This window comes from Delphinus delphis, chromosome 16 (genome assembly GCF_949987515.2).
Source record: "Delphinus delphis chromosome 16, mDelDel1.2, whole genome shotgun sequence".
In the NCBI taxonomy this organism is placed as follows: domain Eukaryota; kingdom Metazoa; phylum Chordata; class Mammalia; order Artiodactyla; family Delphinidae; genus Delphinus; species Delphinus delphis.
In genome coordinates, this window is record NC_082698.1 from 29182557 (window position 1) to 29199943 (window position 17387).

A 17387-nucleotide genomic window follows, 5' to 3' on the forward strand; every position below is an offset into this window, starting at 1 on the left:
TCCAGGAATCTCAGAGAATACCAAGCAGGATAAATACCAAGAAAACTACACCTAGGAATACTATCTTATTCAAACTACAGAAAATCAAAGAGAAAGAGAAAACCTTGAAAGAAGCCAGGGGAAAACAGCATTGCTTATAGGGGACAAGGATATGAAGTACAGTGATATGAAGCAATATAAACAAAGATAAGAAACCATGCAAGCATGAAGAGAATTGAATGGAATAAAGTTGAAAGAAAAAAACTCACCGAAGTAGAGTTTTATATACAGCAAAATTATCCTTGAAACGTGAAGGGGAAATAAAGACTTTCTCAGACAAAAACTGAGGGAATTCATCACCAGCAGACTTGCTCTGCAATAAAGATTGAAAGAAGTGTTTTAGAGAGAAGGAACAGGATATAGACCAGAAATTCAAATTTGCATAAAGAAAGGAAGAGTGTCAGGGAAGGAATAAATGAAGGTAAAACAATATCTTTTATTTTTCTTATTTTTAATTGATCTAAAAGACAGCTGTTTGTTTAAAGTAATAATAACAACAATGTATTGGGTGATCATAGCATATGGATAAAGGAAATGAATGACAGCAATATCGTAAGAGATGTGAGTGAGGAATTGAGGATAATATTTTATAATATACAATTTTATATAATATAATATAATATAATATTATATATATAATATAATATAATTTTATTTAAATTATATTTAAATTATTTAAATATAATTTATTTAAATTATATTTAAATATAATTTATATTTGAGGATAATATTTTATAATATAATATAATTATATATTATATAATATAATATTATATAATATAATATATATAATATAATATAATTTTATAGTACTTGTACTGCATGTGAAGGGGTATAGTGTTAGAGTAGTTTAAAACATATATTGGAAACTCTAGGACAACTACTTAAAATTTTTTAGAAAGAAGTTTAATTGCTTGCTAAGAAAGGAGATAAAATGGAATTATGTACAATGTTTAGTTAAAACCAGAGAAACAGAAAAAAGGAGACAAAAGAGAAAAGAACAGATGCATGAAATAGAAAATACTTACACAGCAAATATTATTCCCAACTATATCCATCATCACTTTAAATGTGAATGGTTTAAATACACCAATTAAAAGACAGAGACTGGCAGAGAGGATACAAAAACAAAACCCAACTATATATTGTCTACAAGAAACCCAATTCAAATATAAAGACTCAGATAGGTTAAAAGTAAAGAGATGGAGAAAGATATACCATGCTAACATGAATCAAAAGAAAGCTTGAACAACTATATTACTTTCAGTCAAGGCCAACTTTAGAACAAGGAAAATTATTAGGAATAAGGAGGGGCAATACATAATAATAAAGGGGTCAATTCTCCAAGTTATAACAATTCTAAATGTGTATGTACCTAATATCAGAGCATCAAAATACATGAGGCAAAAACTGACAAGAGTGCTGTTAGCTATCCTTGATTTAGGCCAACCAACTACCTTGATAGATAAGATGATAAAAGAGGTTAAGTGACTTGCTTATGGTCACAAGACTAGTGATTGGCAGAACAGGGGACTCTTAGTTCCTTGTCCAGATCACTATCTAATAAGTGAAAATTTTGTTTGAGGAGCTATTATCTTCACTTAGTTAATACAAATGTAGACAGGATTAAGAACCACTGGGATAAGGGATAGAGTCCAGGTGACACATTAGCCCAAGACAACATTCAGTTAAGCCTGGGCTTTGTGTGGAGAAGGCTGATCAGGTAAAGGCCTCCAAAGATCAATTGTGTAGGTAAACATTGCAGTTTTGTCAAGAATGTTTGCACAAGATAGGGAAAAAATCAGAGGTTGAAGCTTGGTTTGCTGGTCCAAGTGATAGATCATTCAGGAAGTTAGGAGTAGGGACTAGATAGCAGGTGACTGGGGAAGGGCAGGGGGTTGCTAAAAACTGCTCTGTTGTGGTTCATTGATAGAGGTGGAATTGGACAGGTGATGTTTAGAGTTAAAGGAGCAGGAGAGGTGGATTTAGGAACTAATCATAGGAAGAAGCAGGTGTCTAGAAGTGTGTATGTGGGGCTAGTTGTTGAGTGGTGAGGCTTGGTAGGCTGTGCAGAGATAAAGAACAGAGAAGGAGGGTGAGTTGAGTTTTGGGGAAACCGAAAGACCCCTGACAGGGAGATCCAGCTCTTGCTCATTCTTTCCCCCTATTTTCCTGTTTTTATTTTCTTTATACAGTTGGCTCTCCATATCCATTTGTTCTGTATCTGTGGATTCAACCCACTGTAGATTGAAAATATTTGAAAAAAATTCCAGGAAGTTCCAAAAAGCAAAACTTGAATTGTCATTGACTGGCAACTATTTACACAGCATTTACATTGTATTAGGTATTATAAGTAATCTAGAGATGATTTAAAGTATAAGGGAGAATGTACGTGGTTATGTGTAAATACTGCACCCTTTTATATAAGGGACTTGGGCATCCACAGATTTTGGTACCCCTCAGGGGCAGGGGGTAAGGAGGAGGGTTCTGGAACCAGTCCCCGCCCAGATACCAAGGGATGACTGTATACTTCCTTCTACTCTAATTGTCCAAATATGTAAACAGAATATATTAAATGAAAATTTACTGTTTTCATTCTTAATTTAGAAAGCCAACTATCATTTAGTCTCTCAAGAAAAAAAAGAAACAGAACTTATTTGCTTTTTATTTCTGTCTTGTTTCACTCATGATTGATTAACTCTTTAAAATCTAAATAATTCTTTAAAAGGGGGCTGTTCTTCTAAAAATCTTTGCATTGATAGCAGTCAGTTTGCTTATTCTTCATGTTCAAATACATGTTCTTAACCACAGGGAAGACAACACGCTAATGTTTTCCCTGATTCTCAGGCCCTTTTGAGGTCAATATTCAAACTGAATTTGTAGGAGATTCCGGGGGAAAAAATAGGATATTTTAGGGTACCATGAAAATTTTAATTCTTTGAAATTTTTTAAAGGGAAAGATGGTAAGAAAACATTCCTTTGTGGAGAGATATGTGAAATTTTACCTTGAAATTATGACATTAAAATTTCTATTAGCTAAATAAATCTAATCAAATCCTCTGTCAGTTACAAATAATATAATTATACATTCTGAGCTCTAGTCCAAGGAATTTGAATTTTATTTCATGGTACTGATATATTTATCATATCTACTCAGCTATAAAGTAAGTATATGTTGTGATTAAACATCATACAAATCTCATTTCAAATACTGGCCGGTGCCATTTTACTAGCAAGGTATTTAACTTCTCTGAGACTCAGTTTCTCTGTATGTAAAACATGAACACTAATAGAACTCTACCTAGAGTCTAGAGCATAGCTAGCATATAGTATGCACTCCATAAGTGTTTACTGGATAAATAATTATCTCATAATACTATGTGAAGATTATATAATGTATGTGATGCATGATACATACTAAGCATTCAATAGCTGTTAGTTTTACACTATCATCATCATCCTTATCATTAATTTCTCTATTTGAAGGGGGACATTCTGTTCAAATGGTAGATGGAATTTTATTGTTTCTAGGAGAGTGATATCTAAGCATTTCTCCTAAGCAATCATAACTAGCTGTCTTCTGGTTATAACCTTTAATGTAGTCAGAGATACTTAAAATTGAAAATCTGATACTTAAGCTCCCTCATTTATTGTGGAAGACTCTTATATCATCCAATTCTATGCACTTGATTTGTCAAAGGGAGCAGATAGCAGTTTTCAAGCACACAGAAACTTAGGGAAAATTTAGTTATGCATGAGGATTTGTAGAAAAGTCTACTTGAAGATGAAGCAGCCAAACAAAAAAGGAGTCATGATGGAGAAATTATGATAAAAAGATTGGTTGTAAATATCCAATGAATTTTCTATATTTAAATATTAAGATTAAAAATTACAATTCAAATTGTTGGAATTACAGTTAAAGATAAACATAAAAACTTTCACTTCAAGAATGATGGAGTATACATACTTTTCCTTATTCCTCTGATTAAGTACAACTAAAAGCCCTAGCCATTATTTATAAAACAAACATGAAAAAATTCTGAAAGGTGGAGAGAATAAGGTAGATTGGGAACCAGGGAATAAACAGTACAGTGGAGAGCTTCCTGGTTTGGGGTTTTTTTTGCCTCATATATCCCAGAGTTCGTTCTAGAAAAGCTGGCAACCCAGAAGCACCAACGGATACAAACAAAAAATGCCCCAACAAAAGCCAGTTCTCTATAGCCGGAGGACCAGAAAAGGAACAACCTAGCAAAACAGAAAATTTTATACAATAACCATTCTCTTCCAGTCACACAACCACTGAAAAAAAAAATGTGGTACCATCCCCACCCCTACCCCTTCCAGCAAAAGCCAAGCAGGGAGCTGAGACTGTCCCCCTGGCCAGGCTATAATAAGGTATCTCAGTGCTCCCATTGGTGAAGACCTAGTGAGGAGTGCCGGGACTTTCATTCCTGCTAGGTTATAACAAAGACCCTCCCCACCATCCCCACTCATTGTTAGTGGAGACCGAATGGAGAGCTGGGATTCCCACCCCCAGCTGTTAGAAATGAAGTGCCTCTTCCCCTCCCCCCTGGGATGCTGTCAGAGGATACCTAGTGGAGACTCAGGACTTTTACCACCACCCAGAAGTAATGAGGTTACTCCCCACCCACGTGAGTGGAGGCCACATGGGGAGAAGTAACAAGGTACTCCTACCCTTGAAGTCAGGTTAGTATATCAATGGAGGCCTAGTGGGGAGCTGAAACTCCTACACCCATACAGCAGTAAGGAGGCTCCCTAATCCATGAGTGTCAACGGAGGCCAAGTAAACCAGGCCTGTCAAACCAGGCAGTAACGAGGCAGTATTCCTTCCTTACCCTGCCAGAGTGGTGTCATAGGAGGCCAACCAAAACAAGATTTAAGATCCAGAGTCATATAATGCAATACCCCAAATAACCAGATGTCATGTGAAAATCACTTGTCATACCAAGAACCAGAGAAATATCAACTTCAATGAGAAAAGGTAATCAATAGATGCCAACATTGAGATAACAGAGATGTTTAAATTACGAGGATGTTAAAGCAGCTGTCATAAAAATATTTCAATGAGCAATTACAAATACTCTTGAAACAAATGAAAAAAATAGAAAGATAGCAAAGAAAGAGGAAGTCTCAACAAAGAAATAAATGATATAAAGAACCAAATTGAAATTTTAGAATTGAAAGTACAAAAAGCGAAATAAAAAATTCAGTGGATAGGCTCAACAGCAGAATGGAGGAGACAGATGAAAAAAAGTCAGTGAACTTGAAGATACAATAACAGAAATTACCCAATCTTAACAACAGAGAAAAACATAGACTGTATTTAAAAAAAAAAAAAGAATGATCCTCAGGGATCTGCAGGACCAAAACAAAAGATCTAACATTTATGTTGTTTGAGCCCCAGAATGAAAGCAGGTGAGACTAAAAAATTACCTAAAGAAATAATGGCTGAAAACTTCCCATATTTGGCAAAAGACATAAACCTATAAATTCAACAAACTGAGTAAACCCCAAACAGATAAACTCAAAGAAATCCATACCAAGATACACCATACTCAAACTGCTGAAAGCTCTGTAAAATCTTGAAACCAGTAAGAGAAATGGCAGCTTAATTATAGGTAAAAAGCAATTCAAATGACAGCAGATTTTTTTCATCAGAAATCACGGAGGCCAGAAGAAAGTGGCACAACAAGTTTTAAGGGCTGAAGGAAAGAATTGTCTACCTAGTATTCTGTATCCAGGAAAAATATCTTTTGGGAATGAAAGGGGAATCAAGACATTTTCAGATGATGGAAAACTAAGAATTTGTTGACAAAGACCTACCTAAAAGAATGGGTAAAGTAAGTTTTCTAAAAAGAAAGGAAATGATAAAAGATGGAAACTTGGAACATCATTTAGGAGAAAAAACAAACAAAAAGGCAAAAGGCAGAAAAAGGCAATAGACTTTCTTTCTCCTCTTGAGTTTTCTAAATTATGATTGATGGTTGAAGCAAAATTATCACACTGGCTGATGTGGCTGTCAATGTTGTAGAAGAATAGGAGTAATACCCTTATCTTTCACAGAGGCAGTTGATATATACTGTCTAAAGTTGAACATAATTAAAGCAAAAGCATTATGACTCCATCTTTTAAAATTTTTTATAAAAAACATTTTAAGGAACTAGTATCTGATATATCAGATAAAGTTGCTCTAAAATTATTGATATCAGACTTTATTATGCATATATGTATGTATACATGTGTATGTATGTATATAGCGATATATGTATACAGACATACAGAGCTGAATGGCATGATTTTCTCTGAATGTTGATAAAGGTGGTGCATTGAGATTTGGTTTAATTACTAAATTCTTTGTACTATTTGTTATCATGTTTAAGTTTTAAAATGAGTATGTATTTTTGTAACAGAATTATTTTTATTGTATTTTTAAATTATGAATCAAAAGAATATAGCAATTAAAAATAATCTGTTTAAAGGAAAACTGTAAAATATTAATGATACTCAAATTAAATTACAGAAAAATGCAAATACTGAAATTTAAAATATCCTACCAGAAATGGTTTCTTTGGGGGCTCAATTCACGTACCATACAACACAAGAAGCAACGTTATATTTACTCTGATCTTGAAATCTAACTAGTAGATGGATACCTCTCTCCATCTCAATCTCTATCTGTCTCTCTTAACATGTATATACACACACATGCTTGTGTGTACGTACACATATAATCATGATATTGATAAATAGTTCCTTTTAATGCTTTATATGGTGAGAGCTAGCCTTTCTTTTAAAACAAAGACATGGCAATTGTTGTGAAAAGAATTATTTTGATGTAAGGTTTTTCTCCAGGTGAAATATTCTACACAGTGAGTGTACTTCAAGGAGGTGTAGCTCTACGACATTGAGTTTGCTGGGAATAAAAGTTAGATGCAGGAACAAAAATATACAGAGTATTGGTGAATGTAGCTAGAGGAGCAGTTTGGGGTGTGTGTGTCACACACACATGCACAGTTATGAGTGCTGGGTGCCTAGAAGTAAGCAACATCATGCAGGGGAGAATTGAACCTCTGGTTTTCCTGCTTGTCTGATATATGCTAGTTAGTACATATGATTTCATTGACAGTGATGATGCCTAAATGAATCTACCTCAAACTATGGCTATCCCTCAGAGTTAATACTCAAATTTTCACCAGAGGCCTAGTGGAGAATACTGGATGTAGAGTCAAAAGGCCGCCACCCACTGATATGTGACTTCCATTAATTGACCTCCCTTCCAGTATTCTAGATTTCATGTCCTCTCTGGTCATTAGTAATCACCTTAGTCATTGTTTTCACCCTGGACTCAGTTTGCCTAGATATAGAAGAATATGATCTCTCCCCTCCTCAGCTGTCCTTGCATGATATTAGAATTCAGCCCATTGTTGAGAGTTACCCAGTCAATTCAAACTAGAATTAGAGTTCTCTGGGTTAATCTTTTTATTTTCACACCAGGGACCATTTCCTCTCAAAGGACAACATTTTTATTATGCACTGTTGGTCAAACAGATCAGCTTGTTGAATGGAGTTTTGTTATAATGAATACCTATGCACTAGGAAATCTAACACTAATTGCTTTAATAAATAAACCCCCAAATCTCAGTGGCTTAACAATAGAAGTTTGTTTCTCACTAATGTCACATCCAATGCTGAGGTACCTGGTGGATGGCCTTTTATGTGATATTCCAGGACCCAGGTTTTTTTTGTCTTGGGCTTCTCCTTGGAGACTCTTCCATTCATCTGGCAATGGAGAAAAGAGACTATAAGGAAGGACATGACTTCTTAATTTCTGCTCAGAAGTGATACACATCTCCAACTACTTCAGCCTAACGTGACACATTACTTCTGCTCACAATGCTTTGACCTGTTTAGTCTTATGGGCACCCCTCTTGTGATGGAGGCAGAGGTATAGTAGGTTCTAGCTAGGCAGCTGCTTCTTGGCAACAGCTCTGCAATGTGGAAGAGGGGCACAAAATTTTGGTGGTCAATAAATTGTCTCCACCCTATCTAGAGCAGCAAGCCCAGGTGAATGCGGGGCTTACCTCATGTACCTCTCCCCTCTCAAGGATCACAGCTTGAGTTGGCTGCTGTCCGATTCCTTCAAACAGTTGTTTTATATATTTTGTGTTGGATTTCAGGTTGTCTATGACAGGAGGGTAATTCTGATCTATTCCATGATGGCTAGAACAGGAAGTACTACTTAACTTGGTTTTAACCTAGCATTTCTTAAACTTATTTGACCATGGAGCCCCTTTTCTTCATGTAACAATTACTAATAAAATACTTTGAAAACCATTTTTGCAAGGAAAAGAGTAAAGTTATACCACCTCCATTCCTTTACTTATCCCCCCAGGTTTTTGCTTTTGTTGTTGTTTTGCTTTTGTTTTTATTTGTTGTAATTGTTTTGTTTCCTTGAGAAATTTGAGTTTAACTCAATATTGTTTAAGTGGTCGAGATAGTTGAAGTAGGCAGGACTAAAGGAAGTTGAAAAGCACCTGTACTTGATTACAGGACAAATGAACTAAGCGCAGTAGTCTGCATAGCTCTCCCACTTGGCAGAACAGAGAGGAAAGTTTTTGGTATCTGTCGCCTAGTACCTACTTGGTCTCTGGTTTCCTAGTTACTGTAGGAGCCACAGTTTATAATCTGCAAACAGGGAATGTTCACGAGACACTATGTGTGAAACAGCTAGCAAATAAGAAGGAACTTAATACATATACGGCTCCTCCCTTCCTCATTCTCCTTTCTGTGTTCTCCTAGTTATTAATGCACTAACCTAATTATAGTTAAGTTAGTTGTGCTATTCAACTACAATGACAATTATATGAAAAGAGGTCAGGGAAAGGATGTGGTAACTGTATAAGCTCCCAATTTACAAACCCTGAATTAAAATAAATACTGCACATAGATGGTTAGATTCCAGTGACTTAGACCCTGCCATTCCTATTATTGATGACCCACAATTAGATTGACCATGAAGCTAATGACTTAAGCTTCAAGCCCTTCACTTGCATTGGTTCCTAGGAGTGCTGGGAGTTGATGAGAATTGCAGAATGTTCTAGGTGGTGAGGGGCAAGCCTTGCTGTGTAAACATTTCTGGTAAACTGCCTAAAGAGCTCTGAGAAAAAAGGGACTTGAAAAAATTTTTCTGGGAATTTGTTGTGATTTATTTTGTCATTCTAAATAAATATTTATTTTTGTACCTTATTTTGTGTTTTGTACTTTTGATTTCCTTTTCTTAAAGAGGGTCTCACAAATTGTTTACATTTCAGACTTGAAACACACAGAGCCACTCCTGCTCACACTTTTGGTGCCATCACGTGCTGCTACCCTGAAAATTCCCAGAGGTGCCCTGCTCAGAGCCCACTCTGATAGCTGGAGCTGCAGATGGCTTTCCTATCCCTCTCCTTCCCTGCTCCCCTAGAGCTCTTCTCATCACTGCTAGGATCAAGGGCCAGCTGCTCCAGCCCCTGCCAAGACAAAGCGTCTCTCCACATGCACTGTGTTCACTGGGGAGAATGATTAGGGCCTGAAGCTCAGGACCCAAAGTGTGCAAGGAATTAGGAGAGAGAAAAGTTCAAGAAAATGGGGCCCTTGGGACAGTACTTGAGCCTTAGGACCACCCTTTTGGCTCATTGTGGGTTAGATTATACAGATACTCATGCTTTCATTAAATATATTTTGAGCACCCATTATGTGCCTGAGGGATTGCCCACCACCCTGACCTTTATTTGTATAATTTTTCAATGATAACATTTTTCCAGGGTACAAACTCTTTGAAATTCCTGAACCGCAGCCCTTTAGTCAGCTGGGTGGCTCCTGTATGGCTTATATACGAACTGGTTGAAGAAAGCCAAAGAAAGCCTATATTTTGTAGGATTTTTTTTTTCTAACAGTATTCATTTCATTCAAGCTCCACCTGCTCAAAGTAGTTCTGAACACAAGATGGGAAGACTGACTCATAGCAAAGAAGATGAAGAATAGTGTAGCCTCAGAAAGAAAACCTAAAGGCATATGTGAGAAGAATGTGCTCAGTAGGAACCCAGAGTGAGGCCTTTGGAGGAGGGGCAGATACAACTTATAAAGCTTTGGAGAGACTAGAGTCAGCCTCTAGTCTGACTGATTTCAAGGTGTCAGATAGCTTTTATAGGTCAACAGTTGTTCTAATGATTATCCAAGCTTCTCCTCATCCAGTGGGGAAGGCCCCAGTTTTATGGAATTACCTACCCAGCCAGGAGGTTGGGTGTAAGAATTCTGAGCAGACTGCCCCTCCTCCCTGAAAGCAGCAGGCAGCAAAATAGGTCCGGAAATTCCTGAGCATTGGGAAGCCAGCACTAATGCAATTACCTGAAATAAAAGAAGAGGTCAGATAATAAGGGGCAAAGGTTTTTCCTTTTAAAGTAAAGAGCCCGGTAAACAAAACCAGCTGCCCCTGGACAACAAACTCTCCTCATTAAATGTTTTAAGAGGCTAATGGGCATAAGTGGCTAATTTGGAGTACAATCCTGAAGACTAAATCTAGGGGCCTAGAGAAAGGGGGGAGGGGAATCAGGGTTAAAACCTGGCTGGCAGAGAAGAAAGGAGATGAGACCTGCCCCTGGCAGAAGATCCCTAACTGGCCAGAATGGAATTAAAATACGAGTGAGATGATTTCACCTGGAGTCTCTAATATTTCTGGCAGTATCTCTGCGATAGGGGCTTGGGAATCTCAGCTGGGACAGTTTTAAATTTATACGCTAGTGGAATAGGATCTGGAGTAAGTTTTTAAAATAACTAATTATGGGAAATTTTATGTGTTATTTACTATGGAAAGTCTGAAAGGGTACAAGGCAAAATGTTAACAAAGTTTCTCTAGGTGTTGGGTTCATCAATGATTTTTCATTTTCATATTTTAATCTTGTTTATGTGCATTTTCTAATTTGTCTATAATGAGCACTTGTTTCTTTTATAATCAACAGATAAAGGGCAAAAGTTTAAATACAGTAAGTCCCCACCATACAAAAGAGTTCCGTTCCAAGAGCATGTTCATAAGTCCAATTTGTTCGTAAGCCCAACAAAGTTAGACGAGGTACCCAACTAACACAATCGAGTATAGAGTACTGTACTGTAATAGGTTTATAATACTTTTCACACAAATAATACATAAAAAATAAACAAATACAAAAAATAAAGAAAACATTTTTAATCTTATGTACAATACCTTGAAAAGTACAGTAGTACAGTACAACAGCTGGCATACAGGGGCTGGCATCGAGTGAACAGGCAAGAAGAGTTACTGACTGGAGGAGGGAGAGGAGGTGGGAGATGGTAGAGCTGAAGGATTGTCAGCAATAGAAGACGGAGGGCAAGCTGCAATTTCACGTGAACTAACTTACGTGATTGGACATGCGAATGCACAGTCACATCTTTGAAGGTTCGCAACTTGAAGGTTCATATGTAGCGGACTTACTGTAAGATGAAAGGTATTAAACTAGAAATAAAATTTAAAACTAAGAAGAGCAAGAGAGTTGGTGAATGAATTGGTATGTAGTTCTATTTACCTTGTATACTCTCCATCTTTGCCACCTCCCCAGGTATGTGCTTGATATGACCTGCTAATCTAGAGGCCAGCCGAGGAAGGAATGATGGTTGCCAGGACTGAGCACAGGCTGTTTGTCCACACACAAAGGTTTCAAGCTCATTGCATTTGTAGTAATAGTTCACAGAAAGGTTATTTCTGCATAGCCTCTCCTGGCTTCAGCTTTTAGTTGAACAGCTCAGCCATTTGTGGTGTGATCCTAGGAGATGCTGAAATTTCAAGAGAGCTTAGAGGAGGACTATGATTCACCTAAAATTATCAGGGTTTACGTGGAAGATGCCAAAGCACCTCTAATTGGCAAATTTCCTTCCTCTCTCTTTCCTTCCCTCAATCCTTCCTTTCCTCTTTCATTTGTTTGGTCTTCTGGTGCCTTTGTATCCATTACTAAACTAGTTAACTCTTCAGGAGAGACCAGTTGGTAGCTCAGAATCATCTTTATCTTCCCAGTGAAGAAGATGGAGGAAAGCAGAGAGACTTGCCCCCAGGTCACTGGACAGTCTGGTGGAATCCAGTCCTACTTCCACTTACCCAGTCTTGGTTAGAAATCACCATCTTTACCATTTTTAACAATTTATTCTTACCAAGTGTCATCACAGGCTATCATGTCCAAATCTAAATGATGTATTGAGCCCTTTACTACAGGCAGCCACTATCAGAGAATCAAAGCTCTGTAACAGGCAGGAGTTTTTCAGATAACCACAGATTGTTGACATTGAATGTTTTCTTAGAAGCTTCACATTTATGAAGGGTAAGTGCAGCAAGCTAATTGTCCAGGGTTACCCATGAAAAAGGCTCAGGTATTTATCAACTCATACCTATGGTTAAATTATCCCCTCTCTTAAAAAGGAATACTAAATTCTGGAGGACCAAAGTTCTTATTTCCATAGTGCAATATAAATGTGGGTTTATGTTTGCAAATAAAGTTGCTGAAACTTCACAGTATAATATGGGAATTCCTTTGGCATCCAAGTGCGAATCTGACTCAGACCGAAATTATTAAAAAGACACTGTGATGGGGGGAAGGAAGGGACTGGGGAAGGGCTGGGGAAGGAAGGGACTCTTATTTGAGCCAAAGATAGAGGCAATGTCCAGGGCCGTATTTGAGAATTTTAGAGGGTCTCTGCCATACCTGTTAACTTCTCTGATTCTCCTAGAGAGCTCATCTACGGCCGTGGCTCCATTCATTACTTACAAACTGAAGAAAACAACCGGGTCAACATTTTCTGTCTCAGTTTTTCTCTGTGCTGACTTCTCACATCTCCAAGTACCTGTTGCATATTTTCTCTTTGATATTCTCTGGGTCTTTGATATCTCAAACAGAATAATTTATCTCCTTTGACAAACCTAAAACCCAGTCTGACTAGCCTACGTGTCCTTGGCACCAGTGTTCTCAAAGACATTCTCTCTCATTAGCTCGTGGTCATCATTGACTCCCTTCCTGTCTCTCTTATGTTCTACAGAAGCTTTATTTTATTAGTTCTTTTTTCACAGGCTCTCACTTTTACTTTTTCCGTGATCTGCCTTACTTAGACCCAGATTTCTTCTTGCCTGCACTGTTGAGATAAGATAACCTTGTCACACTGCTTTCCTGCCTGGAGCTTTCCCTGCTCCAGTCTAATTCATAGCCCACAGGAATAGCCTGAGACCAACTGAGAATGATTGAATCCAGCTTGTTAGGTTAAAATTGGGGACAAAAATAGGCTCTAAAAAGCTTAAACCAAAGTTTTTACTGGAATTCCTCACCCACATGTCACATGAAGGAGGAATTGGACTATTCCCGGGTCCAAGAAAACAGCCATTGAGTGAACAGTAAGAGGGAGCCAATTTTAGACCCATGGTAGAAGAGCCTTCCCTGGATCCGAGCTGTGGCACAGTGGAACAGTACTAGTAGTGTATGAGAGAGAGTTCCCTGTCCTAGATAATCACTTCTCAGGGGTGTTGTCACAGGCGCACCTACTTCAGACCACACGACCACTAAGGTCTTTTCAAACTCCAGATTTTTGCAACATAATCACAGCCCTCTCCACCTCTCTCTTTCTCTCTGCCTCCCACCTACTGGAAATCCAGAGTCCATTTTTGCTCCTCCATAATTCCCTAATTCCAAATCCTATGGTGGATGAACATACTGTCTTTCTCCAGACAGATGTTCCCCTGCTCACCCCATCCCATGGCTTTTCAGTCTAGGTTGCTGCCACCTTGGGTACTTAAGTAACCTGGAGGGTAGTTTTGGTTATTGAATACCTTTTATGTGCCAGGTTCTGTGCCCAGAATTTCTTCTCATTTTTATCGGTACAGTAACCCTGTGAAAATACTGTAGGGTTGGGGTTCTTTTTTAACTGATTTTAAAGAAGGGGAAACCCAGTATCATATAGGTAGTATGTGGCAAAGCTGGGACTGAACCAAGGTTTTCTAACTCCAAGTTTCGTGTACTTGAGAAAAGAGACCAAAGGAAGGAGGGGAAGAGTGGAGGTCCCTCAACCGTGGGCCGTGGATTTTGTGGGATAGGAAGCATGTTCACAGGGAATCCTACATATTGAAAAAGTACATCTGGCACTTTTATCTCAATGAGCATTAAACTATATGTGTTGCCAGCAAAACTTATAAACTCTGCTGTTTAAAATAGTTACTGGGAGCTAACAAAGAAAAAAGAGGCAACTATAATATATTTGACTAGAACATAAAAGAACACTAATTACAGTACATTTTTATCATATGCGTAATCATCATGTAATATAGTACAAATGTTCATGTCCTTCAATGTGTGTTACATTAACATTTCATGAATTATTTTTAATTTGAACACTACAGTGTTTTAATATGCCTAGCTTTCAGGTAGTATACTATCTAATCACAACTTTAAAAAAATTGGAGGTGCTGACAGTGGAGCACTAATAGAAAGAGGTTTGTGAGGTAATGGACATGGACATTACCAGCTCTGTGTGTTGCACATAATAAATGTTTATTGGATCTAAGTCTAGCATCTGTACCAGGAATGAGGTGAAAGGTCATGTCATTGGTTTGTTTTATTCCCTAATATAAGTAACCACCCAGATTTTCAAAAGCATGTACCCTTTGACACAGTCATCTCACTTTTAGAATTCGGTACACACAGTCAGGCCCCTATTGTTTATGACCCCATCTTTGTGAGCTGAAAATTAGAGAAATCAGAAAAGAACTAACAGTTGAGTGCCTACTATATGCCAGACACTTTAGGTTTATCTGCTTGATCTTCAAACAATCCTGAGTAGTAGATATGTTACCTCTCTCTTAAGAATAAGAAAACTGAGGCCCATAAAGGCCAAGCATCTTGCCCAAGATCACATAGGTAGTAAATACCTGCCTTGGAATTTGATCTCAGATATCTCTGGCTCCAAAACCCATACTCTTTTCAATATACAAATGATTTAAACATTGGATTCTGTGGAAATGTGTGAGGTGGTGAGGGAGGCCAAGGGGAAGGCTGAGTGGGAGGAGCTCATCTCCCACCCTCACTTCAACCAGAGCACCTGGTTGAAAGTGCAATTACAAAAGAATTTTAACCATTCCACTACATCACATATTAGTATGGGAATTTAACATTAAAAGGAATTTTTTAGTACTAGAATTAGAATTATAGTTCTATAATACGTACTGAGAGGTTGGTGTCTTACTAAAAATGACATAATCTATCATTATCCATCAGCCAAGGAGACCTAAGTGGATTGGAAAAGGCACCCAGGAGTCATAAGCATTGATTTTAATTAAATCGATTTAATTTGGAATTTTGCAAAGATGAGTGCTGGGAGGTTTGAGATAATGAAGGTCACCTAATCCTGGGCTTAGCCTTCAGAGTAAAGATTCACACAGAGTCCCCACAAAGGCAGATGGACCTGTTTTGGTTGAATGTTAACAATGTAGTATCGGCACAACTTGATGTTTCACTTAAGCTACCTAACAAAACTGGAGACACCACCACACTGATGTGTGCCAAACTTGTTGCTATTTTAGGAGAGGGCGCCTGAACTTTAATCTGTCTGACTTATTTGTTTATTCATTTATCCGTTCATTTATTCTGGAGGTGGAAGGAGGTTGACTACAAGGTATTTTGCCCAGGGAAGTGAACTGGAGATGAACTCTTTGAGACCTGCTCACTGCACTAAATCAGATTTTTGTGGTTGGTGTTTTCTTATTTAAAGGTGTGGAAACCTTTCAAAATGTTTGAGTAGTCTTTCAAACCTCTCACATACCTTTATTACTTTAAGGTGGGGGTGGGGATGGTACGGGAGGGGTGTTAAATTACTTTCCCTATGGGGAAAACAAGTAAGCTTTTCCCCATTACCCAATTGTGTTACAGAGTCCTGTCAGTTCCTATAGAGCAATAAATGCAGTTTCAATGGACAAAGGCTGAAAAAAATCACAATATTAGCCCACAAATGGAGGTGAAAATGAAGAGGTTAAAAAGTATATTATTTGTTTGAAAAGTACCCAGGATCAAAACTTCTTTAGAATGTAAGAGCCCAAGCGAACCCTGGGCTCTTTCCTCAGGCAACAGAGACCTCTGGCTAGAGAAATATATTTGTAGTCTCCTGCTCGAGATTTTCTCTGATTCTCATTTTATTTTTATTCCAGTTGCTACATTGATGGCCGGGTGGTCAAGGTGATGGACTTCCTGAAAACTCGCCTATTAGACACACTCTCTGACCAGATTAGGAAAATTCAGAAAGTGAGTAAAACTCTCTGGGGAAGAAGAGGAGTGAGTTTGGGGGTAAGGTGAGGAAAATGTCACAGGGTTCCAGCTGGGTGTTAGCACTGTGGGTAGAAAAATAGTGCAGTCTGGATTTGCATGGCCAAGAGGTGCCTCTCACAGCTGATGATTGCTGTTTATTGCTTTTCAGATTAAGAAGGGTTTGAATGTACCATATCCAAGTTTAAAAGCTTCTCTATTTTAATAACAAACATTTTGTAACAGATGGCTTCTAAATTGTGAGTTTCTTAAGGGAAGAATAGGTTTACTTTCTTTTTGCAGGAGTTTATTTTGGGTTAGTTTAGGAGAGAATGATTACATTCATTCAGCGGAGTTGTGGTCTGGGATATTGGCAATTCTGAGCCACATTTACACTATTCCTAGGTGTCTTAGAATCAGCCAAGTAACATCTTACTTTTGTAGAGATGTTGGAGAAGACAGGTTAAATTAAGCAATTGTATGTAGGTCCTACTGGCAGGACACCTGTGGTTAGTAGTTCTCAAACTTGAATACAATCAAAATCACCAGAGATTGCTTGTAGTTTCCAATCTCACTTCTGATGTTCTGATTTAGTATGTCTGGAGTGGATCCCAGACATCTCTATTTTTAATAGTCATCTGTCAAGTGATTCCACCCAATGCAGATCATGTTTTGAAATACACTAGATTAGTTAATTCTGAACTGTGAGGATCTTATGCCTACAATTTCCATCTGCCTCTACAAAATGGTGATATCTCATCTTTAGTTTCCTAGTCAGGTCCTTTTCCAGGGAATGAGGACCTTTTGAACATTCAACTTTATTTTGAGCAAATTAAACACATCTTTGCAGAAAAATAGCAACAGGTAGGCCCCCATTGATATGGGATGAATGAGGAGAGTTCCCCGGTGGTCCAGTGGTTAGGACTGCATGCTTTCACTGCCAAGGGCATGGGTTCAATCCCCGGTCCGGGAACTAAGATCCTGCAAGCCGTGAGGTGCGGCCGAAAA

General features: G+C 37.9%; 1 protein-coding gene across 3 annotated transcripts in view; it reads left to right on the top strand.

The window, feature by feature from the left end:
- HPSE2 (heparanase 2 (inactive)) overlaps nucleotides 1–17387 on the top strand; it is a 577000-nt gene that overhangs the window by 399459 nt on the left and 160154 nt on the right. For all 3 annotated transcript variants that reach the window (XM_060034305.1, XM_060034306.1, XM_060034307.1), the window contains one exon: nucleotides 16286–16379. In XM_060034305.1, the coding sequence (XP_059890288.1) occupies nucleotides 16286–16379 (94 nt within the window). The remainder of the gene's footprint in view (nucleotides 1–16285; nucleotides 16380–17387) is intronic.